The sequence below is a fragment of the Aristolochia californica genome, unplaced genomic scaffold (assembly GCF_029961685.1).
Source record: "Aristolochia californica isolate CCGP_79_NKW_82.1479 unplaced genomic scaffold, dmAriCali1.0.hap1 SCAF_15, whole genome shotgun sequence".
NCBI lineage: Eukaryota > Viridiplantae > Streptophyta > Magnoliopsida > Piperales > Aristolochiaceae > Aristolochia > Aristolochia californica.
Window position 1 is genome coordinate 23269967 of NW_027181826.1, and position 25963 is coordinate 23295929.

Below are 25963 nucleotides of genomic sequence, written 5' to 3' on the forward strand. Positions count from 1 at the left end.
AGTGAACAAACCTATACACCCTCCTCTAGGTTTGTTTATCAAGGGACATAATAAGTGGTACTAGAGTAGGTATAATCTAAAAGCTTTGTTTTATGTTTGGTGTTAAATATTAATTTCAAGATGCTACTAAGATAATTTTATAATAAAAATATTAAGTTACTAGTTATGTGTATTTAAAATACCTTGTAGCTAAAAAAACTCCAAATGGAATTTCGGATAGTATAATTGTTCGACTGACTAAAGAAAGTTTGAACAATCCATACCAAAAGCGGAACAAATAACTCATGCTAGAAAGTACATCATTTAAACAGCCTAGCAACACCATTAGATTCGACAAGCGAGAAAACACGTTTTGTTGAAGACTACTTGCTTATGCATTAGAAAGACCAGTCTAGAAGAGTAAAAGGGGCAAAATGAATCCATTGTATGGCAAGGAGTCAACTACTTCAGTTGGAGAAATGAAGCCAAAAGGAGTAAAAAATGAGAAACAATAAAGTTTTAGCAAAAAGCTTCAAATGGAATTTCTGGTAACATAACCGTTTGAGTTGTTAAAGATTGTTTGAACGACCCATACAAAAAGAGGAACACGTAACTCATGCAAAAAAACACACTATTCGCACTACCTATCAACATTGTTTGGCTAAACTAGAGGGAGAAAACTCTTTGTTGAACACCATTTACCTAGGCGTTAAAACAACTGGCCTAGAAGAGGCAAGAAGAGTAAGCAAGGAAAAATGAGTCAACTATATGGCAAGGAGTTGACTACATCAATTGGAGAACTTAAATAAAAGTAAAAAATGATTCGTCTACAAAAAAGTGTAAGGTTTTGATTTTTTTTAGTAGTCAACCACATGAAAGGAGTCTACTTCCATCATAGTTCAAAATGAAAAAGAGTCAAGTACATGGAGAAACAAAAGCTTCTTAGATTTGAAAAATAATTGACTATACCATATGTGGTTTAGTACATTAGCAAGGTACAAAAATAGAAAGAGTTGACCACGTGGGAAGATTTGATTACGTACACTCAACAAAAATTGGCAAGAGTAAAGGAGTCAACTACATTCAATGTAGTCGACCACATTGTGTAAAAAATTCAAATTCTTATCTTGTCAAGCTCAATTCCAATATTTGTAGGTCTCAATAATTTGTAACCACCATTGTAATGAGCAAAAAAAAAAAAAAAAAAAAGAATTTAGTAATTTTTCAGCTTGGAGTTTTTGTTTTGAAACAAGACAAAATATTGTTTTCTAGCTCTAACGACTTTTCAAATGTTAGAGAGGCTTATTTTTAAGAAGATCTTGACCCAAAATTGTTTCCAATAATTACCAAAGTGAAATTTTGAAGTGATCTTGTTCCTACAATCAAATTCATGATTTTTTTAGTATTATGCTTCCAAATGAAGTCAAATTTTGAGTAATTCTTAGAGAGTCAAGTAATTGCTTACGTCTACTTATTTAACTAGTGTCTTTCATGTTAGAAAATTTGCTCCCATACCTTGAAACTATATTATATATTCTGGCATGTTGATTTATTGAGGCATTTGAAGGGACTTTTGGATACTATTAGAATTTGGGAGTAGAATTGAACAAATTCAAATATCTACATGCATTTACTTTGAACCTATTGATTATATTTAGTCGAGTACATTGAATTGGAGGCATTGTATTTTGAAATTATTCATTAAGGTTTAGATTACTACTCATGGGCTATACTTTGTAATGATTTATTGTATTGACCTACTGTAGAGTGGGAAAAAAAATATCACATTGAAATTTGAGAAACAAAGTTAATGGATTATAAGGTTAAACAATAAACCTCCTAAGTGCCTAATCATTTTGGGATGAAATCGGGTTCAACCCAAAATCCAACATGGTATTAGACCATGTTATATGTGTGGGCTAAGATCCATTTTGTGCTTCCTAGGTTATCTATGTTGTGGGTTCCAAAATGTAAGAGTCTGTGTATAGCGGACTCTATGAAGGAGTTTGTGTATCGTAGTAGAGGGTTTGTGCCCACGTATTAGACCCATTATGTGTAAGCCTGGACGTGAGGGGGAGTGTTGAGTGGGAAAAAGTTCCACATTAAAAAATAAATAGAAAAACTAGTGGTTATAAGGTTGAGCAACGAGCTTCCTAAGTGACTAATCATTTAGGGATGGAACGGAGCTCAACCCAAAAATCCATTAACTACTTTGTGTTTTTTTCTCATGATTTGAAAAATAAATCTGAGATTTATCAAGTTAGAAGGATTATTTGAGTTGTTGTTAAATAGAGTAGGCACTTAGGATTTGTGTACCTATATATTTGTGCTTGAATTGTAAAGAGACTTTTGTATGTGTTGAAGAGTAAGCAAATAACCTTTGGAAGCAGTGGTTAAACTTTGTGTAAGTAAGAGTCCTCATCTTAATTGGATTGAGAAAAGCTTGTATAACTATGGATTGAAGGTCGAGAAGCATGTCTCTTGTTACATATGGTGAAGTATAAGACCTTGTAGGCATATAGTACTGAAAATCCCTAGGTAGGTCTAGGTTGGTGTGCCTAATGACCTACTCTAAAATCCCTTTAAGGGTTCAACCAAGATTGCCTAACTAGCTATTGGAAAATCCCTTTGTCAATCTAGGTTTGATAACTTAGTTTGTTGTTGTAAATCTATGTGAGGATGTGCGTTGAAAATTGTTGTTGGTCAATTGAGTGGCGTAAATTCACGTGTAGGCATTGTTGTAATTGGCCTTAAAAATAATTTAAGTAATTAATTCCGGGATGCAAACACCTTGAGAGTGAATTAACAATTTCGTGGAGAAAACATGGCTTTGAAATATATCCTAAAATGTATAATATGAGAAAATAATTTTTTTTCTACTCAAAAGTTCAACGTGCCAAGGCACTAAGGGTTGGAAACAAATCTAGCTGAGCCTAGGGGGAAAAATACAGAAACAAAAATACTAACAATATCTAGCAGATAATAAAGTAGAGAAACAAAAACTGAAAATTGCTTAGAAACCCTAAACCCAGTAATCCTACACTATTTTCCTACATGTAAGAAAGCTAAGACTGATATAAAATACTTAAAAAGTCACTCTAGATCTGCAGCTGGTCTTTCAGGTGGCAATTGCATGCTAACAATATCCTCTCTGTGGTGAATGACAGTTTGGTCGTCGGAGTTATTACACTTTTGTCCAATCTCTGCTTGCTCCATGGCTAATAAGGGAGTGATTTCTTTATTTTTTCTAACGACTAAGTATAGTATTCCAGCCATATATATCAGCAAACCTGAACAACCAAATATCCCTGAAAAAACTGCAACCACCGTCCGCAGTCCACTATGTAGGAGGAGCTTCATGAAACTGGTCACTATGTAATAGATATTAATACCCATGATTAACGATCCTATTACCCATGTGATTGCAGAGATCTGTTAAATTTTGAAGTGGGGTCACATACAGAACCAAGTCTGGGATATGTAAGCTGTTGTTCACAAAATAATGCACAAAATTTTTTATCACCTTTTTAGAGTTAACATAGGGACCCATTTTCGTCTTGCTGCTGGTGAACTTGAGAAGCGGAATGAGAGCGAATGGCAGTTCAAATGACAGAATCATCTGCAAAATAAAATTGATGTGTTGAATGATCTTTCACTATTGACTGATGATGCGTTTGACCTGCTCATATATTTACTGAAATCTTTAACAACCACAATATATTCAGATGCATGGTCACTTTTCAAGATCACGCCAGGTTAGTGAAAACACCAGTTACTTGAGGAAAAAATATACTTTAAGCTCCTTTTAAGAGGATAAAACTGGTGGCAGGTTTTCTGTTCGGAATTTGAACCCTCATCATGGCAGAAGAAAGAAAATCAGTATCAAAGGCACCTCTCTTACAGATTTTTATGTCAAGACCCTGTTACAAAGCTTAATTCATAGTCTCTGTCTAAAGTAATCATATTCATAAAGTATGAAAATAAATGGAGAATTTAGTAAGAAGTACCGAGGCAATAATAATCAACTTCCCAGCTCCAGAAGAACCACCAATCAATGCAACAACCAAACTTGGAATTATTGCCAAGGAGCGGGTCAAAAGATTTCGTATCCAAGGCCTTAGGCGTAGATCCAAAAACCCCTACAAGGAAAAACACAAATTTGGAAATTTTTCCATATGAATTAAAAGTCAAAGTGATAAATCACTGAGATGAAAAAGGTTGCCCCAATGAGCAAATATTCAAGTCCCATAGGGATAATGGGCTTTCTAAGGTGAGTCTTGAGTTCAAGTCCCCAAGGGATAATGGGGTGTGTGCATGTGTAATCGACATTTAAAAATATATACATATACAATTAATAGCACCTGCATAACATATTGCCCAGCATAGGTTCCAGTTATAGTAGAACTTTGACCAGATGCCAACAGGGCAATTGCAAAAAGCTTTGAGCTCCAATTGCCTAAAACATTCTACAGTCACAAATTACACACTGTCAAAAACTGTCAGAAAGAAATGAACGATTTTTCAAAATGAACCACATACCTTGAGTAAAAATGAAGCTTTGTTCAAATCTAGGTCACTGCAGCTCCTCTTATCCTCAGGGTTCAAATTCGAAGAGTCACAGATTGCACCACTAACAGAAATAACTGACACATTGATGAGGAACGCCACTGTAAGGGCAAAAGCACTCTCTATGGTGTAATACCTGCATGCCTCCTAAATCATTGAATAACAACTAAAGATTAGAAAGGAGTAAAATGAGATTATGCATCACTAAGGCAAGGTTCAACAACAAAAATTGGTAGTATGGAGGAAGAAATGACTCTATAGCTGAGACATCATCCTGATTTTAAGACTTAATGACTCTATTCGTGTATTACAGGCTTAAATGACTCTATATGAAACAGCATCCTTTTTTATAGTGATATTATCACAGTAGACACCAATGAGGCTCAAGGCAAAGGCCTTGAACTAGTAGCCACCAGAAATAAAGCAACTCATTTGCAGAGTAAGTCAATTATGCATTTTCAATACACAATAAGTGAGCATTGGTTTTGGTTTTACTTTGATTCCATGAATTGATCGAGGTATTTTCCTGGAAAGCACAAGTGCTGAATGAAGGAAGAGATTGTGCCTGCAGCAAGCATACATAGTAAATAACAGAAGATATTGAGCAACAAGGATGGGATGGAAGGTGGTGAAGCAGGGAGAAAGGTACGAGAATCTTACGGCATGACCATAGCACCAAGAAGTGAGATTGCAAGACCAGTGGCTCCATTTCCTTTGAGTTGGGGCACAAAAAGTCCCTTCAGGACTTCCTGTGAACTGGGGTTTGCATAACTTAATTCAGCAAAGAAGCAGGCAGCCATTGTAAATACCAGAAGGGCAATAAAAAATTCAAGTTTCCGAACCTGTACAAATTTTATCACTTGTGTAAAATTTTCTTGGGAGAAATAAAGAAGGTTTCATATTCATCCAAAAATAAAAATAAAAGAAGGTTTGGTAAATGCCTAGTAAGATTTTTATCTGCAATTATAGTGCTCCATACCCCATATTGCTGCAATGCAAGAAACATCAGAGTACTAAGCCCTGTGAGAAGAACTCCACACCAAACAGGGATGTTGAAAAGCATATTCAATGCAAATGCTGTCCCAATCACTACAAAGAGAAAATTAGACACTCAATGTAATATAAACTTGTGGAAATTCACCCGCCAAAAAGATTACAGAAGTCCATTAAGTAAATTATTTTATGTCAAATAATTCAACAGGGATATCTGCAATAAGAGTTCAAAATATTTTCTCCTTCAATCAAATTATAATGCTTCAGATCAATATATTGACTGGTCACGATCAACTCCAATAAGCATATTGATGAAGTGATTCCAAGAAAAGAATATTTTCTTAAACACAAAGTTAAGGATGCCATCTTGAATAACCAGGGGATTTATGTAATGATAGATACACAACACACTTTTTAACTAGAAAACGTTCTGTTAAGACATCATTGATATTTCTCAACCCTGAAAAAGCAATTATTTATACAAAGATGAATTAACGCTGAGAAAGTTAATGTGTTTTCTGATTATTCTATGCAAATAAATCAGTCATGAGTTAAATTTTGTACGAATAAACCATGACATCTCATTTATCAAAATATGATATTTCAAATGAATTCCTCTGAATGAGAACTGTTAGAGTCAGAATTGAACAACTATCGTCTGAATAAAATAAAGGTGAATTCTCATGGAAGACTAATGCTCAGCATCTACTTGAAATCAAAGTTTCTTTGGTAGTTTATGTGAATGCATGAAACAAGATATCTGCACTAGTAGAAAGTAGTAGTACCTTCGGGAATGTCACAGGCAACTATTGCAATTTCAGCAATCACCCATAACAGGAAGTTTGGTACCTTTGGATATTCTGCTCTACAGTGCTCTGATAAATGCTTCCCTGTAATGAATAATAACACGTGGTCAACTTTTCCTTCCATGGAAAGACTCTCACACACATACAATGCCCATAAGTCATTCAAGTATTTCTCCAGGATATAACTTCAAACCTGTCACAACCCCTAGGTTGGCTGCAAGTGATTGAATGACAAGAGCAGCACATGAAGCAACAAGTATGATCCATAACAACTGAATCAAAGAAGCATGCTTTTCTTAGAACACTATATGTAATATGCCAATCTTTATGAAGTACAAGCCAAATCTTTACCAAGAAAACATCAAAAGAGGAAAATCACACACCTCATACTTATACTGAGCTCCAGCCTGTAAATCAGTCTCAACTGGAATGTGCACATGCATAACAAGAATATTAAGTTAGGACATGCAAAATCTCTCAATAAACATAAGAAAGAGGATTAAAAGAAATAATGAAAGAAAAAAATTCAGCTAAATCTTACAATTTCCTGGATCAATGTAAGCAATAGACACGAGAAATCCAGGGCCCATATATGCAAAAAAGTTTTTCCAGCTCTTTGCCTGTAGAAGTGACAAAATAGACCATTTAAATTGGATCAATAGTTTGCAATGCTAAAAGCTTTTTGCCTGAACACTGTGCTAGAATTTTCCAGGCAGTTTCTTAATTTTAACCCATGTAAAGGCTTTATTCATAACAGCAACACCAACAAACAAGAATAAGTTTGTGGTAAACTATGAACATGAAACAACTAACTTATTTATAAGACAATTTTTCGCAGCATACCTATGCTCTCTTTTTCATCAAATGAACAAACATCAAGACATGTAATAAAAATAAGAAGAAAAAGATCATGGAAACCAACAAAATAAAAAATAAAAAATCTAAGCTTTCTTCTGTTCTAAAGATCCAAATACATAACTCCTCCACTCCGAGTCTAGCTGCAGGAAGAATCATGAGTAAAAGCAGGACTCCAGAAAAGACTTTCAGAACAAGTGGTGAACGGTACTACACTGATAAGAAGCATGCCACGGTTTGCCTCAACACTGAATACTAATTGAGTCATGCCCTATCCCCATAAAGGCCAATCAAAACAACTGTCTCCTAATAGACATTGTTACTTGGATTTTATACCTAAGAAAGAGCAATGGTAAATGAAAAAGACAATCAAGTTAATAATTTTCATCACTTTTCAATTATATGAAAAAAATAGTTTATAAAATAATAATAATATGCACATAATACTCACTTCAGAGACGATGATTTGATCAGTATCAACAGAATCCATGAGAGGTACGTTCGAGAGGCTACTTCCATTGCCTACTATAAATTGTCTTTGCGTGGCTGCACGATTAACTGCCATCTTATCACTTTCCACTTTAACTCTTTAAACGACTAAGCGCTGTAAAAATTGGAATAAAAGCAAAATTAAACAAATGAGTCACTTGAAGATATAAAAGAAGCCATAAAAAATGAAAAGTGCATCTCCGCATCAATCCATGACTTAACTTCTGAAAATTCTACGAACCAAAACAACGTTGGCAACAAAGAAAAAAACACAAATTTATTACTGAATAAAAATCACAAGCAAACCAACTCCATTAACAACAGCAACTTCCTAAATGCATGAAGCAGGACAGGAAAAGCATATGAGATAGAGAAGCAAGAGCCATTCGAATCCGATCAGCAAATTTAAATCGAAAAAAAGGAAACACAAACAGCAAAGGAATATAGAAAGAACAACCCAAACAGTCCGATAGCCAACCAAGGAATAGGAAAGAAACCAAAATCACCATTTGATAACCAGCAGAGCCTGAATCAAATATTCAGAAATACTAGACATTCACGCCCTCCACATTCTCTGATCGACGAGCAATCCTCGAGGGGCTTATGCTTCACTTTCGATCGCAGTGTCGAGAAATGTAGAGGCTGAGTCCTACTAGTTACAGAAAGCACACGACTCCCCATATCTGCATGAAGCCCGAAGTGTATTTATATTGCATTTGTCCTCGTGGCCGTGGGCTCAACTCCACGCTAAGCGAGCTCGGAGTCTTCAGGGAAAAAAATCGCGTGTGGGGACCATGTGGTTCTTTTTGGTTTTTCGGTGGGGAGCCACGTGTGGTAACTGGACTGCTGACTAGGCGAGTCGAAGGGGAACCGGCTCGAGCCGCTCGCGAACCGAACCCCATGAGAAGGTACTGGAATATTAATTAACTCGGTTGAATTGACTCGACCGATTCAACTCTGATATTGGATTAGTTTTCGTAATCCCACTTTAACTTGGTCCATTTGGCGTCACGTTAAGTAATGTCTAGTCACTGGTGGAAACACCGTCGCTTTTTGGGAGATTTTAGATAGAGTAAGCCGTGGGACCCACGCTGTGCACCATGCGTGAACTCCGCTTCTTCACTGCGAATATTCTCTTTCGGAAAGATTTCACTTAGTGGGCCTGGTTCCCCTTTTTTGTGTTTCTTTTGAGAAAGGGACGTGAATGAGAGATTTTTCAAGGCCTACATTCTGTTCTAGGCCCACATTGTCTCTGATGGTCTGACTCACTGTTCGGCCTTTTAGGGATAGTGGGCTGTTGGGCTTTCTATTTCGACCGTCCGTTTTGTTCTTTTAGGTATCTAGATGGAGTCAAGGTGATTATTCCTGATGTGGGGCCTACAGATGCTGATAATGGAGACGATGAAACTATTCCTTGCTGGCCACTAACAAATTCAGACAAGATTCTTGTTTAAGTGTCTTCCACTGATCTGATTGAGGTTTTGAATAAAGGGAAAAACTTGTTTGTGATAATAGTATTTTCTCATGCAATGCAACCACATACAAGAATGGACTAGGGTTGATAACTCTCTATGAAACTTTTGTTGTCAAATGTAGAGTTAGGGAGGGTTAGTCAACATTTACAACTACTTCAAATTTAAATTTAAATTCACTTGAATTATCTAATTCAACTTCAACTTCAAGTTGGGTGCTAGTGTGGACGAGTTCAAGAGTACTGGAAAACAGTTTCCAGTGTTAGTGCCCCAAAATGAGAAACATAACCAAAACAAAAGAATGAGTAACTTGTAATAATATACTTAAATAGAATATGTATACATAAACAACAAATTAACCAAAATAAACATGATTACTACAGTAATAAGTAATTTAATGTAGAATTAAAATATATTAATTAATTAATTAATATATTATATTAATTAATGATTGAAGTTTATTGTAAATTAACACAGTAATTACGCGTGACAATTAATTGTGCACTAATTAATTATAAAAAATAAATAAATACAAAGTAAAAAATTAACAGAGTTATGTTTGTCATTAGCCGAATAATCATTATGCTTGAATCTTATAGTAGTTTAGCTTTTGCTTTTCAATGTAAAGCATCAGTTAAGAACATTTATATGAATCCATGACCAGCAACTTCCAACAGCCAAAAAACACATATTTTGATATAGTTGCCTTCTTCCAAACACTTTTTAATAATTTTAAGTGGAGTAGCAAAGAGAACCAAACTCAAAGAGACTTCTTCCTCGTTCCAAACTTTGACAAACTAGAGGAGTTTGGGCAAATTCCTGTTACTAAAACAACTCTGAGAGAAACATTTGCATGTATTTGGATAACATCTTCTAAATATTTAATAAATACTAATGCATAAACAAAATCAAAATCTACTATACTCAGTCATCTTGAACATGAGAAATTTCATTGTCCATGAAGTGAGAACAGAGCTATCTTGATGATACTCCTTGGGATTAAATGAAAACATAAACCCAAGTAAGGATCCGATGGAAGATGAACTAATGAAGATTAAACTAATCGAGAAAAGAAGAGTTTATGGGCAAATACTTTGGTAGTGTCAAGTCAAACAGTAAATTCTCTGCCATTGACGAAGCACTCGTGCAGAGTTCTGATACAGAGAAAGACCAAAACCATAGTCGGAATTCTCTGGCTACTAAGGTACCCATGGGTGAAATGACGATAAAAAGGAAAATCAACTGAGAGGGAGAACTCCAGTTTTTTATTGGGAAAATAATCACATTTCGACAGAGAATCAATTGGAAGCATAAGAGAAAATTTGGCTCTCTGTTCGTTAGTGGAGTAAATCACCAAGGTTGTTCAGGTAAAATGGGGAAATGGGAATTGCGCTCTCGGAATAGAGGCACGTGCAGCGTTCACAACAGTCATACAATCTCGTGTGTTCCACTGATTTTAGAAGGAAACCCCTTAATGGAGTAGTGATGTCTGGTACAAGGAAGGTTTCCCATTGCCACACCACTGATTTGCTGCGTCAACGGTTGAATCATTTGTCAATAACGTCAAATCAAACACAAGCGGTTGTGATTGATTGCTATCACCTTCCCTTCCCACCAAGAAATTTTCGGGTGGGGGGGAGTGGAAATCGAGAAGGGAGAAGAGTGCGGGAGAAGAAAAAAATTGAGAGGAAGAAATGCGTCCCGATGGCTTCAAGTGGATGACTCACAAAAATGGACGGATTCCTGATTCCACAGTTTAAGCCTGGGGCGGCTTCATCTCGACTACCTACGTCATTTAGATAAAACTAGCGCTGCTACACCACTAACAGCTTCTTTGAATGACCTACGTAGTCGGGACGAGAGGAGTTTGGACAAATTCTTGTTACTAAAACAACTCTGAGAAAAACATTTGCCTGCCTTTTGATAATATCTTATAAATATTTAATAAATGCTAATGCATAAAAAAATCAAAATTTGCTATACCCAGTCATCTCGAACATGAGAAATTTCATTGCTCATGAAGCGACAACAAAGCTAGCTTGATGATACTCCTTGGGATTAAATGAAAACATAAACCCAAGTAAGGATCCGATGGAAGATGAACTAACAAAGATTAAAGTAATCGAGAAAAGAAGAGTTTATGGGCAAATACTTTGGTAGTGTCAAGCTAGACAGTAAATTCTTTGCCATTGGCGAAGCATCCGTGTAGAGTTTCGATACAGAGAAAGACCAAAACCATGGTCGGAATTCTCTGGCTGCTAAGGTACCCATGGGCAAAATGACGATAAAAAGGAAAATTAATTGAGAGGGAGAACTCCAGCAAGGGTTGTTCGGGTAAAATGGGGAAATGAAAATCGCTCTCCTGGAATAGAGGCATGTGCCGCGTTCACAACAGTCATACAATCACGTGTGTTCCACTGATTTTGGAAGGAAACCCTTAAAGGAGCAATGAAATCTAGTGTAAGGAAGGGTTTCCCATTGCCATGCCACTGATTTGTTGCTTCAACAGTTGAATCATTTGTCAATAACGTCAAATCAAACACAAGCGGCTGTGATTGATTGCTATCACCTTCTCTTCCCACCAAGAAATTTTTAGGGAGGTCAGAGGAGAAGAGCAACGAGAGGGAGAAGGGAGAGGGAGGCCAAGAGGGAGAAGAGAGTGCGAAGACGAGCGGGAGAAGAAAAAAAATTTGGGAAGAAGAAACACGTCCCGATGGCTTCAAGTGGATGACTTGCAAAAATAGACGGATTTCTGATTCCATAGTTTAACCCTGGGGCGGCTTCATCCCGATTACCTACATCATGTAGATAAAACCGGCGCTGGTGCACCACTCACCACTAACGGCTTCTTTGGATGACCTAAGTAGTCGAGATGAACCACATCTCTTGATTCAAATTGACAAACCCTCCCCACCCCCCCCCCCCCCCCCCCCTCCCGCTCCTTACTGTTGCATCTTAAGTCACTAAAAACATGTTAACAATCATGTTAGTATTCTTATACCACTCTTAAATTGTGAAAATCTTTGAAATGAGTTTGGTGTTTTACTCTTTATGTGTTCCAAAAGTGAACATAAAAAGAAGGGTTTTTGTTCTTCAATGTTTAAGATTAGGCTGCCATCACATCTAAACTAAAATTAAAAGTCTCATTTTTCAATTAATTCCCACATAATGAAGAGGTTTGCATAAGGATCTGACCTAGTGTGTAATGTTTTGTCGTACAGTTAGGAGTGATTTTCTTCTCCTGTATTTGTTTTGTCCAAATTGGGTCTCTATGTCTTTTTTATCCTCAGGTTGAAGGAGAGAAGTGGAAGAAGAAGTACAAGAAAATGTATTTTATTTTATTCCACATATTGTGATAAATTTTATGTGACCAAAGTATCTAAGGGGGAGAACAGAAGATAAAGAATTTGCATCTATGAAGAATTAATATGGTAAAATCATATAGGAGTCATATGGGAGGAAGTCTCACATAAGTGTTTCTGTTTAGAAGAGTTTTAGTCGTTTTAGTATTCTATTTATATTACAGGTATTTAATTATTTTATTTATTTTCTTTATTATGAATAGAGGTTCATTGTACTCGGTCAATAATCTATCAATGAGTTATTTTCAAAGTTACTCTTAGAGGTGAAGCATCTGGATGCCTCTCAGGAGAATCGAGCTTGGAGTACAGTTTTTGTGTGTGTGTGTGTGTAATATACCATAAAAAACAATCTGTTCTATCCTCCACAACTAAAGATACTAATTAATAACCAAATAATATCTCTAAATGGGAACTCCATCAGTCATCCTCGCCGCCTTGAATTTGAAGTCGCTCCATATTCTTCCAGCAAGCCTTCAATCGTCTTCCTAGAAGTTACTTTATTGTCGATTTCAAATGCCCTCATCTCTTCTCTGATACCTGAGAACGAGCTTGCAGCACTCTGATTATTAGCCCTTGAAGAGTCGAATAATTAAGGTTTCGCATACTAAATATTTGATCTTTTCATTTGAACAAGTTTATGATTCAGTTGATGGAACAAAATGGCAAAAGAAAAAAAGAAAAAAACTGACCAGGCTGATTTATAATTTTGAGCGGCAGTTGGGAAGCATTTGTGTTGAAGAAATTCAGGAAATTCTTCATATGCTCAGGGGTATCGGCAGCAACCAAGATCTCCCTCTGGACAGACAGAGAAAAAATCAGTAAGGGCTGGGAAAGATAATTCCGAGTGTAGATTCAAGGGGAAAAGCTTAGAGAGCTTGGCTGGAGACCTTGAAGATCTTTTGGGTATCATAGTAACCTGAGACGATCATGAGCAGCCGAAGTTTCTCGGCTTCTGAAATTTGATCAAAAGCTAAATGAGTAATAGTTTCTTGACTTGAGAGTTGTAAAAGATCAAACGATATTAGTGCAAGTAATCATCGACGCATTTCAGGTTTCAGGAGAGAAAGAAGAAACAACTGTGTATACTTAACGCTGGAAAAGAATGACTTCTTCTGGGGCGGAAGCCTCGTGAGAGAGAAGCTCACCAACTGAAATCCCAATTGAGCTCATACCTGTGTGTGAGACTGTCAATCTGGTACCAGCTGTATCAGGCTTACCTGGTGTTAAAACATTCGGAAAGCGTATTAGTTCCTTTCAATATTGATAAGCTAATCCATTCCTAACCCGAGCTCTAGTGTTTTACACCAGACCTGCTACTCTAGTCCACTTCTTGAAATCCTTCCGGAGGATGTCTCTTACTTTGAGCCCGGTGACATCAAACATCTTATATTTCACTGCGACAAAGTATAACTAATCACCAGAAGGAAATGCCGGAATGCCAGAAAGATCAGTTTGATCAAATCTCGTAATAAAGTAGTGTTTAGAACTGGTATGAACTTTGAACAACAATGCAAGGAAAGAAAGGGACTCACAGATCTGATAAAGGCCATTACACCCAAAACGACCAGCTCCTTTGATCAGCAGGGTAGTCATGTACTTGTCTTTTGAAGTACATTGAGCATTCGTTAGGTTTCCTGTATCCAGAAGAATACCAGCTAGCTGCAAATAATTACAGGAAGGAATCAGAAATAAGCAAAGTTCTACTTCAAATATAAGTAGAAAATGTAAAATTCTATAACAAGGGTCTTAAATCTCAAAACTTATTGGGTCGTAATCTATCCAGAATAACTAGTTGAAGTTAGAGTCTTTTTCCCAACGAATAACAGGATTTTCTAACCTATGGGAAATTATTTTCACAAATAGTTAGACAGGTTTTCATTAAGAGCTGCTGTAAAACAATCCAAATCTACGGTTTCTGATGAATGACCCTGAACAAGGAACAAGAAGGATCTACCAGGAGTCTGCAGAAGCCTCGACCAGCTAAAATCTCTGGTGAAGTGACTGCAAATTTTTCGGCAACTAGAGTGCAAAGAGAGCAATCCTGCACAAGTGGAAAGTAAGCCTACATTGTTTATGGACTCTCTCGCGTTAAAATTTAGGCTACCTCTCTGATCTAACTGATAATACCTCTCCCACAGTTACTGTTTCGACCCATGGATAGAAAGAATTAGCCTACAAAAAGAAAGCTCAGCCATATTACACAATTATATGCTTTCTCAAACTAGAACCATCACAAAGAAATTACGCAGCCGGGCAGATATGACTGCTTCGAGTGGCTCAAAAGAACCTTCTTGCAATTGAAGATTTCAACCAAGACCTCCTTTAATGCCTGTATCAGGAGATTGTCTAAACTTTTATCCATGATTAGTCCATGGCAAGTAGTAAAGGAATTTTGAACAGATAGAAGTTACCTCCTGTTTTATAGGGATCTTGTGACCATTCAACAGAACTAGTTTAAGACTCCCGAAGAGATCATAGTAAGACAAATCTATCTGCTCTGCCACAACCAAGCATTGATCAGATGAAGAATTTTTTTCCGGGCTTGCTGGATCGTACTATAATGTATCTGAAGCTGGAATTCAGAAAGAAGCAGCGTACCTCATCAACAAAAACCAAGGATGATTGATCGATATAACTTGAATCAAGCATCCATTGGAGTTCTGCATGCATATTTAGCTCTGCTCTTTTCATGTTGAGGATCGGCACAGTGCAGAGTTCACTGCTCTTCAGCGTTTCATTCAGGTAAAAAGCATACAAGATTGTGGAAACGATCGATGATACATCTGTCAAAAAGAAAGACAGCGAGCAAGAGTTGAGTTAAACACGATTCCACATTCACAGAGGAGCATATCAGTTGATCAAGCACCTGCAACTTCTTGTCCAAGCACAGCATGCAAAAATTTTCCAGGTACACCAGCCTTAAGATCAGTCTTTCTTGCTTGCAAATACTCGTTTAACTGTTTGATACTTTCGCACATTTCAGAAATCTCCATAACAGTAGAGCGTGTGTTGTAATATGATGCAGCTGACTGAGGAAGAGGGTAGTTCTCTAAATTTTCTTTTTTTTTACCCTTGCTTGATGTTCGATTCAAGTCCTTTCCGTGTGGCCGACTTTTTTTGGACCTGTTTGGTTCAAACTCTTTGGTTACAGACCCAGAAAGCGAATAACTAGGTTTTGTATCCTGACGACTCTCAGTGGGTCTCAACAGGAGATTTGTGTCAACACCCCCAGAAGAAAATGGGAAGGATTCTACCGTCTCCAATTTGGTTTTACTGCCTGCTAGTGACCTAAATGATTGGAGAACCAGGTCCGACGCTGATTTGTTTCCAGGTTTTGGTGTAACATTTTCGGGTACGTTGGGAAGAACTTCAGTGGGATCTTTCCTCCATCGAGCAGAAGAGGATCGAGACAAGTTCCAGTCGGTAATACCTCCCTGTACAATATCAGAAGCTGTTTTTTTGGAGGACTTGAATACTACTCTTTCAGCAACGCTAGAGAAACTTCCAAAATCAGATGAAGAGCGACAGACCTTCCAGCTGGGAAGACTTCCCTGAGAATCGAAGCTTGGATTCTGAGCCATAACAGATTCAGTCTAGGATCATTTCTTCACTCGTCTGCGTGTAATCTGCAAGCAAATAAACCAAATGTTCATCTATTAATAACCTCCTTCCCAACAAAACAAAGCATCTTAGGACTGATACTTCGTCCATGAAACTCCACTACTGAAGTCCTCATTGTGCATGCAACTGGTGATACACCTGCTTATATTCATGGAGAAAGAAAGCTGACCTGTCACAGTGGTGTTGCCGGTAGGGTGAACCAGTTCTTCAGCCGAGGACGCGGAGGATACCGATGTTCCGGGTCAGACCTCCAGGATCAGAGAAGGCAATGAATAGAAGACCGAGAGGAATGGGGGAGAAGATCTTCCTTGTTCTTGCGATTGGTGTCATCGAAGGATCCGCCTCTATGCTCCTTCTTTGGTTCCATCGCGTCTCTTGTACTAGATTTCTTGCTGCTTTCGTCAGATGCTGCCTTTGGAGGGACGCAGAACGCCCGGGAGGAAATCCCAACTGGTTTTGTATAATTATATAACTGTAACCAATTTTATACCGTGTAGGTGAGATTTCTTGTTTATCCTTTTGTTCCTTATAAGAGTATGTTTGTGGGCTTCGAGAATTGAGATCGTCTGTAGTTTAAATCTGCCTTGTAAATGATGTCCGATTACATATCCAGGGTTCTCTGGCCTTTTTTCCCTCTTTCTCTATTTTTCTCATGCCTTCCTCTATTTTTCCATCTTTCCCTTTGCCTCTCCTTCGTCCTTTCCTTCTTCCTTCCTCTCCCCCTACAGCTTCAGATGTTCGCCCCCACCGCCATCTGTTAGATATTTGTGCTTATGAGATACAATAGAAAATTGAGAGAGAAGTCTGGATATTTTGATACTTATGACAGAGGTCAATCACGAATAAAAAGGATTGCATCTTTGACTAATTTGAGTGAGTTCTTAGTAACGATATACGGAGTCATGGGGTTGGATGGAGATACTCACAAATATTTATATTTTATATTTTATTTCAATAAATTAAAGATAATGAAATGTGTTCTAAAGAAAATGATTTTTGAAAACTAAAAAAATTAGTAATTATTTTTAAATTATAAAATGTCTTAAATGATAATAAAAGGTGTTAAATAGGTAAGAGAAATATTTTTTGACTAAATAATATTCTTATTTTATATTTTATTATTATAAATATTAGGTAATAAAATGAGTACCGATAAATTAGATTTTTAAACTCTAAAATATTTTTTAAATTAATTAATATTTTAATTCGATAATAGAAGGTGTTAAATAGGTAAGAGTAAGATTTTTAATTAATTCATATACTTATTTTATATATTATTATTTTAAATATAAGGTAATAAAACATGTACTAATAAATAAGATGTTTAAACTCTAAAAAAATTCAAATAATGTTTTTAGTTAAAAAAATTTAAATTCATAATAAAAGGTTCTAAATAGGTAAGAGTGAGATTTTTTAATTAATTAATAGACGATTTTTATATTTTTTATTATAAAAAAAGAAGGTAGAAAATTTGTACCAACAAATAAGAATTTTTAAAATTATTTAAAAAAAATATTATATTAAATTAAATAATATCTTAATTTAAAATAATTACATTAATAAATTAAGATATTAATAAGTTATTAAGTAAAATAAGGTATTAATTATTTTTAAAAAATATTTTTTTATATTAAATTGAAGGTATTGAAATGAAATATGTAAAAAATTTTAAACCAGAAATTACTATTTTAAAATATTTTTTAAGTACAAAATAACTTAAATCAATCATGAAAATAAAACACCTAGAGGCTTATGTGGCACTTGATGATGTGTCAAATGACACATCATCCTACTTGGAGGATGCCATGGCTTACCGATGATGTATTGGTTGATGCGGTGTATGATTCTTTGGGTGCTAGTGTGGCATGATGACGTATTACCACGTAAATGGTCATAACTTATGCATCATCTTTGACTGTACACAAATGCAATTCATCGGTCAAATTTTGGTATTTATGTAATTATGTTCAAAAGTTGGTTATTAATGTTATTATTTTAAAAAAAAAAGGTAATATCCTAAAATTCCCTTAAAATAATAACCCCATGCTTTAGAATAGCTTTCATGGCCAGTTCGACTCCTTTTAACTACCTATATAAGCCATGTGGCTTTCATGGCCAGGTCAGCTCCTTTCACCATCTATATAAACCCTTCCTTGTTCCTCTTCTTCAGCCTTCTGTTATACCTCTACAACTTCTCAGCGTACAGGCGCGCCATGGTTTCAGACACAAGCCAATGCAGATCTGTCTGCGTCATCGGTGGAGGACCGTCCGGGCTGGTAAGCGCCAGGGAGCTGAAGAGGGAAGATCATTCAGTAGTGCTGTTTGAGCAGAGAAGCGACGTCTGAGGACAGTGGATATCCGCACTAGTAGGAAGTAGTATTTTGGGGAATGTCACAGGCAACTATTGCAATTTCAGCAATCACCTATAACAGAAAGTTTGGTACCTTTGGATATTCTGCTCTACAGTGCTCTGATAAATGCTTCCCTGTGATGAATAATAACACGTGGTGAACTTTTCCTTACTCGGAAAGACAAACTCTCACACACATACAATGCCCATAAGTTATTCAAGTATTTCTTCAAGATATTATCTTCAAACCTGTCACAAACCCTAGGTTGGCTGTCAAGTATCTCGTCGGAGCTTTTACTATGTTGTTGTTCATGCTAGATGTCAAGACTGTGCTGCTACCGGTACCGTGATTTGTTTCTGTCGTCAAGCCCAGAAACCATTGATGTTGAATCATTGAACTCGATGAATCTGTTGCTGTAACTCCTTACATCTGCTGCTATCAAACAATCGAAAGCTCGCCTGATACCTCACTATAGTCATATACAAAAAGGTTGTTGCTGCCTATGATTGCAATAACAGGCAATAAGAGGAGGCGCACCAGCATTAGAGGGAGATGAATAGGTTCCCAGACGTCTTCATCCTCGGTATCGCTTCTCTAATAGTGCTTCTTTCAAGTATCAGGAGATGAGTTTTATATGTGGCATGATAATGTTGCAGACTTGAAATTGGTTAAAGCCTACGTGTTATGCGTACAGTCTCTTTTATATTGAATAGTCAAACAAGCAACGAGGAACTAAACCGACGTGGCTATTTCTAGCTTTCCAAGGTCCAAATAAGGGGTATTAGTTTATACATTGACCCTTTATGAAAGCATTAGGGATCTAAGTAGGAACTGTTACACTTGAAGGTCTCTAAATGTGTGGATAAGATAGGGTAGGGGGGCCTTTGGGTTTACAGAATATAGGTATCTGTCTTTGGATTGACTAGTCACTTCGAAGTACCCTACAAAAATAAGTCACATCGAAGCCAGAATATGGTTCTTCCTTTTGTCTGCTGTGGTCCAAGAAAGTATTGTTTAGGTCATTTCTTCCAGTTCAGGGCAAAGCTTCAAGACTGCTCGATCCTTAGGAGAAGCTTCAGTACTGCTCGATCCTTATTGTGATTAGGAGCAGGATTTTTCTCCTGAATCACCTGAACCTAAATCTTTCTCATTCTAAACGCAGCAGCAGAAAGAAAAGAAACCCAGAAGAATGCTGCTGAAGAAAGTGCAGTGGCTAGAAAGTAACAGAATCCACTTTCATCGTATCATCTTCCTTCCGCCATTAAAGAAAGACTTCGACAATAATCTATACGAGAATACCCATTGTTGCAGACATCGTTTTGACCCTTTTTTGAGTTGCAAGCATCTCCCAGAGGAACTGCTGACTCCCATCCTGATTGGCCCAACATTCCCTCCCTCTGTTCAATCCATGGATGGATTCCAGAGAGAAAGCTGAAGGCCGCACGTCTCCCCAAGAAGAAGCTAAATTGCCTCACTGTGTTCCCACATGCTCTTCCTGTTTGAATACAAAGGTTCTCCAATCTTTTTCTCTTGGGAAGATGCGCTATTCCTGCCTGCCCACTTTGAACCCAGAAAAGAAGAGATGGGGAAGATTTTATTTTAGAATCCTGCTGTGTCTGTGAGTGGGATTACACATCCACAGAGATTAAACAAATCAAAAGCAAACCATAAAGAGCCACTTCTAGAAAAGCATTTGCAGAATGAAGATTAATAAAAACACCCGCTTGGGGAGTTTAAACCGACTTCATTTTGAGCCAGAAAGCATTCTTGTCCCAGCGTCTGTCGTCACTGACCTCGTTTTTATTGAATATAATCATACGTTTTTTGTGCTTTAATGGGTATTTAAAGAACCTGTGAGTGCCCATCCCTTTGGGAAAGATTCCTGGCCGTAGTGGTGGAAGTGAAAATTTGTCCTGTCTGATGTCCCACCCACGGCCAAACATCCCCTGTGCCACATGCTTTTTTACCTGCTCCATTTTAAAATACTCTTAGAGAATTATCACTAATGGGTCTTTCTTTAAAAATAATTTAAAATATAATCCTCTTTTTAAGTATAAATTTGGATCCCTTAAAAAAATAAAAATTTGACTATTTTATTACAAAAAATAGTTAATAAAAATACAATAATGATCGAATTCTCTTTTTACTAACTATTTTTTGAAATAATAATAATCAAATTCTTCGCCCGGATCCGACTTAAACCCCGACTTTTGCAATAAAATGTGATCAATCCAAGAGGTAGGTGAGAGGTGAGAGCTTGTCTTTTTCATGAGATCTTAGCAGTGTGGTGAGACTATAAGTTGGAGTCAACAATGTTACATTGTTTCTCTCTTTCTTTCACCAAAAGGCATACAAACAAACATAGTCTCTTCTCCACTATCACATAAAATAATGCTACTAAAACTACACTTTACATCACAAAAGTCCTTCCCGTGCACCACATGCCATGACCAGCCAATGGCTGGGATTCCCTCCCCCCATCCATCGTCCACCATCCACCCCTGCTCAGAGTCTACTGTGGGCCCACTTTTCTATAAAAACCAAGGAGATGTCTTTCATGTAAAAAGAAGAAGAAAAAGCAGTGGAATGAAACCAAATAAAGTGAGAGAAAAAGCAAACCCACTATGGCAAAAAAGCTGAAATTCTAATCAACCCAGAAAAAAAAATATCAATTTCGGAGGCCCAAAGTCACCTTTTATTGAATCATAAGCGTTTGGTAACCATAATCATTCACCTCCACCCCCTGCGTACAATTACCAAAAAACCCCAACCAAGAAGGCTTGCGCTGTCTAAGGGTAGTTTCGTTATTTTAAAGCCGTGCATCGCGGCGCCGTAACGTCGAGGCATAGAAAGCACGCTAGCAGCGTCCACCGTCTGCGGGGCCAACTCACCTGACGCCACCCTGACCTTAATTGGTTCACCTGTGAAGGAGACCATCAATGGCGCGCGTCTGGTCCCACCACCGTCATTTGGTGTGACGGAAGAGTGACTCGATCGCGGCCGTAGAAGGGAGGGGACGAGATGAGAGAGGCAGAACATGAAGGAAAGAGACGTGCATCGTTAGCTTCCCAAGGGGGAGTGAGTGTACGAACTTCAGTCGCCACTTTAGAATCATTTGCCTCTGAAGGAGCCCACATGCAAAAGCGAGAGAGAGAGAGAGAGAGAGAGAGAGAGAGAGAGAGAAAGAAAGGGATTAAAACTTGGGCGAGCTCGTCCTCTTCCCCCGAGTCTGTCCTTTCGATCCCCAGATGCAAAAGCTGCAAACAAAAATTCCCTCCATTGGAGGCAAACCAACAAAAGAATATGCAAAAGCCGGGAGATGCTCCCCTTCTTTCTATCTACCTCATCTGCTCCTCCCTGCCCTTCCATCAATCTTATCACAGACTTTACAGATTACATACATTAGATAAGAAATTAAATCAGAAACAGATTAAACAGGTTTTGTTTTCTCATGTTATCAAATCTATCATCTCTAGAGTGGAGGTGATTATTCACTCACTTCAACCCTTGATGCTCGTTTCTGAGATCATTTGATATCTTGGATTAAACTAAGAACTAATAACTTCGTTTAAGAGATGAATATACAGACTGATATGGCTGAAGCAAGAAATCATTTAAGCGTTTTTTTTTTCTCCAGATTATGATGGTAAAGAGCGACTGGTAACTAAAGGGGCTGGATATGGCTACATGAAGAAGTGAGATTACAAAGAGGAAATCATATGGGAAAACAAAGGCTTGTTCAGTCCTAGGGTTGTTGAGTAAAACGTCCAGGAAGAAGAAGATGATCGTAGAAAAAGAATCCTTCCTTTGGTGTGGATGAGTTCTGGTTTTCAGATGAACACATGGGTGGACAACGAGAGGGGAAAACGGAAAGTTAACGAAGTATTTGTTTGGAAGCAGATTATGAATATGAGAAAAGCACTAGCAGGATCCACTTCTTTCTCAAAACATTCTTACAATGTTCTGCGTGATTGTTATCCGCAGAAGTCTATGGCCGTAACCTCCATGTCTCTAAATGGATGAGAAGAATATGGAAAGAACCAAAGCAACCTTTCCTCTGAGTGAAGTAAGAAGAAAAATTGCTGGATAGAAGCCAGTGAATGTGCGCTTATGAAAAACGTGGGGATCTGCTGGATGTTGTTAGAGGAAGGCGGGATTATGAAGGAAAGGGAGGACGGAAACTGTTTAGAGGATAACTTACATAACTATCTGCACTGAGTTGTGCAACCAAAAGTACAAGGATTTGGGTTTTAGAAGGAATTCAAAGCACGAGTGGTATATTATTACCTCGTGTTCTATAATCTATATAGAAAACGGTACTACTTTGACTGAGAAAAGAGGAGGAAATCATGAACAGAATCGTCATCGGCAACGATCTTTCGAGCTCAGCCATCAAGGAAAAACAGCAAAAAAATCTCTTTTATTCTGTATCTTCTGAGGCTACTGTACAAAGAAGAAAGAAACGATCGATAAAGACTGGAAAACATTGAGAGAGAAAACCTTTAAACCTCTAAACATTTTTTCAAGAACGGAGAAGATAGAGAAAAATATAATTAATTCGGTGATTCTAATGGGTTTCTTCTAATCTTGAAAACAATAAGAAAAATGGTAGCACTTGCTGATCTACACAACGTAAAAGGAGATGGATATTTAGATCTGCATAGGAGAGAAAACGTACATTAAGTACATGATTGCATAATAGAAACAGAAAATGAAAAAGAAAAACAGAAAATCAAAGAAAAGCATGGAGAGAGAGTGAGAGAGAATGAGAGAGAGAGAGAGAGAGAGAGAGAGAGAGGAGGTATGCTTGGCTCCTCGCACGCCACCCGCAGTAGCCGATCACAAATAGATAGGTCTCTATGTGTGGCATACAGGGAGCCAGGCACAACCCATTTCACCTTCATCCTTCCTACGTCTGCTTCTTCCTCGTCGTCGACTTCTTCTCCTCCTCTGCAAAGCCTTCCCAGAAGCCTAGTCTGGTATACGAAAGCTAAGAGAGAGAGAGAGAAATAGAGAAACGGCAGAGAGACCGAGAGGGAGAGAGCGGCCACTGAATGAGATGAATATGGTGGATTTATAGCCCCCAGGAGAGATCTCCTCATTTATTATTTAAATGCTAAAGATTTCGACAACCCATCAAAATCCTAAAAGCAAAATCTCCCCAGACACTTAAGAAAATGCGTGCGCCCTCCCCCTCCCCCACGCTTTGCTTTCTTGCTCCCCTGATCTAAAAAAGAAAGAAACCCTAGCCTCCATGGGCATTTCTGTATTTCCCACCTGTCTCTCTAGGGCATTTCTTTCTCTAGGTTCAGACGAGAGGAGAGAGAGAAGAAGAGAATCGCTGCCCCCCCCCATTTTCCAAGCTTGCTGGCTCGAAAGCTGGCTTTTATTTCGCTTGTAACAGGAGATTGCTTTTCTCTTCTGAAGAGTGATTTGTCTGGAGCGCTTGGAAGAACCCGGATTCTTTTCGCCAACCAAAGAGACGAATGGGATTTCAGCCTAAAACTTACAAAAGGAAAATAATAAACGCGTTTTTTTCCCTTTTTTTTAATTTTTAGTGCCTGTTTTGTCATTTTCTTTGTCTGAAATATGAGATTTATTCCCGCCCCTTCTTAGATTTTGTGTAAGCAACGTGAATTTGTGCCACGAAATTTTCGATCATGGAAACCTTAGTCCCGTGAAAAGTTGTACATGTGAGAAGCCTGTGAGAAATGGTAATGTTCACTCTCATATATAAATATACACTAATGAAGTGTAACATACTAGGGAAAACTCTTATATTTGGATAATCTAATACAGAATTTTAGTATAATTAGTAAATTTCGTCGCAAATGACCCCAAGTTTTAGGTTCAAACTTTTAACATGATAAATCAAATTAAATGATGATGTAAACTCTAAACCCTAAACATTAAACCCTAAAGTTGTGTGCGCTATTAAGATTTTCTATACGATCTAATGATTTCGTAAAAAAATCCAACGAAAACTTTAATACGTACTTAAACTAAATTAAATTATCATAACTCAAATGACTTTAGGGTTTCGGGTTGACCGAAAAACATGTCACTTGATCAAGTTAGAATGCTAGCTAACCAAGGGAGATTGTTGGTTAAAATGATCTCTTTAGAACTTTTTAAACATATTCGGAAAATTAGGAATGGGATTTTGATCCTTTAATAAAATTTTAAAAAAATGTTTTGAAATGCTTTGGACTTTGACCACATGAAGTAGTATTTCAGTTTTAAATTTTTATTAATTTTTTATTACTTAATATCAATTAGCATGTTAAAATTAATCACATCATGACTAAACATTTTGATCAGAAGCCTTGCTATTCACTAAAAATAAGTTAATCCAACAACATTAAGTTTTAAACACTTTGTTCAACTTGAATTCAAAATAAACAAAATCATTAAAATAATATAATATATCAAATTCCTAAAAGTTTAAATGGGATGATTTTTTTCAACAAGTCAGTTTTATATTCTAACAGAGTTGACTCTCATGGGAGGTAATTGTCCAATTCTTCTAGATTGGTAGAAAAATGCTATTAGATGAATCGAAAGTTCTCCTAGTTAGAATATCACCCTCGAAAATGAGGTGAGTTTTCAATGAGAAATTTTTTAAGAAGATATCCTTTACCAAGAAATGGAAGACCACTAACAATGCCTAGAAATGAGTTTTTATCCAAAACACACACGACAATTAGATACCATTCTATGCATGACTTTCTAATTTGAAATGATTTAATCGAACTTTGGATATTGTATTTGCTAATAGGCTGCATTTTTTGTATTAGCTTCATCAATTTAATCTTTTTGCTAATAGACTGAACAAATATAGCGTTCTATTCTTGACTAAAAAATATATTTTTATAACTAATAACTTTGTATCAAATATCACAATTCAAAATTTGAATTTAATATCACAATAATTGATTTTTAGAGTGCATTATTCAAAGATATAAAAAGAAGCATTTCATGTAATAAAAGCAGGATATATCTTGCATTCCTCATTTCATTAAGCAACTATTAATCCACCGATTTGGTACATTAATGTCCTAGATGTTTCGTACTTGACGAGGGTAGTAGCTTAAGTACATTTGGTGTGTCCCCATGTAGGTATTTGTACGTGTGCTGCATGGATTTATCTTAAGCCACAGCGATTTCCTTAGGGTCTGTTTGAAACCCCTAGAAAAGAACATATAAGAAAAAGAGAATTTGACCATTATTATTCTTAAAAATAATTAGTAAAAATGAGATAATGATTATATTATGCATTTCACTAACTATTTTTTAGAATAATAATAATCAAATTTTTATTTTTTTTCTCTTCTTTTCTTTTCCATAGGGTTCCAAACTGACCCGTAGGAAAATCTTCCTCTCACTTTTTATTTTTATCCTTTTGTTTTTTTCTATCTCAAGCTTTGCATTTTGAAACAAATCACAAAAAAAAAAGATATAAAGATTTT

General features: G+C 36.9%; 1 protein-coding gene across 1 annotated transcript; it reads right to left on the reverse strand.

The window, feature by feature from the left end:
- Positions 1–2975: 2975 nt before the first annotated feature.
- Positions 2976–8280, reverse strand: LOC137951718 (metal transporter Nramp6-like). The gene is made up of 14 exons (XM_068798583.1): positions 8195–8280; positions 7651–7803; positions 6886–6964; positions 6728–6768; positions 6538–6616; positions 6324–6428; positions 5525–5634; positions 5206–5387; positions 5041–5110; positions 4519–4692; positions 4341–4445; positions 3987–4118; positions 3503–3598; positions 2976–3411 (listed from the first exon to the last, which is right to left on the reverse strand). The coding sequence occupies exons 2-14, from the start codon at positions 7762–7764 to the stop codon at positions 3073–3075; spliced, it is 1626 nt and encodes a 541-aa protein (XP_068654684.1). The 5' UTR covers positions 7765–7803; positions 8195–8280; the 3' UTR covers positions 2976–3072.
- Between the last annotated feature and the right edge of the window lie 17683 nt (positions 8281–25963).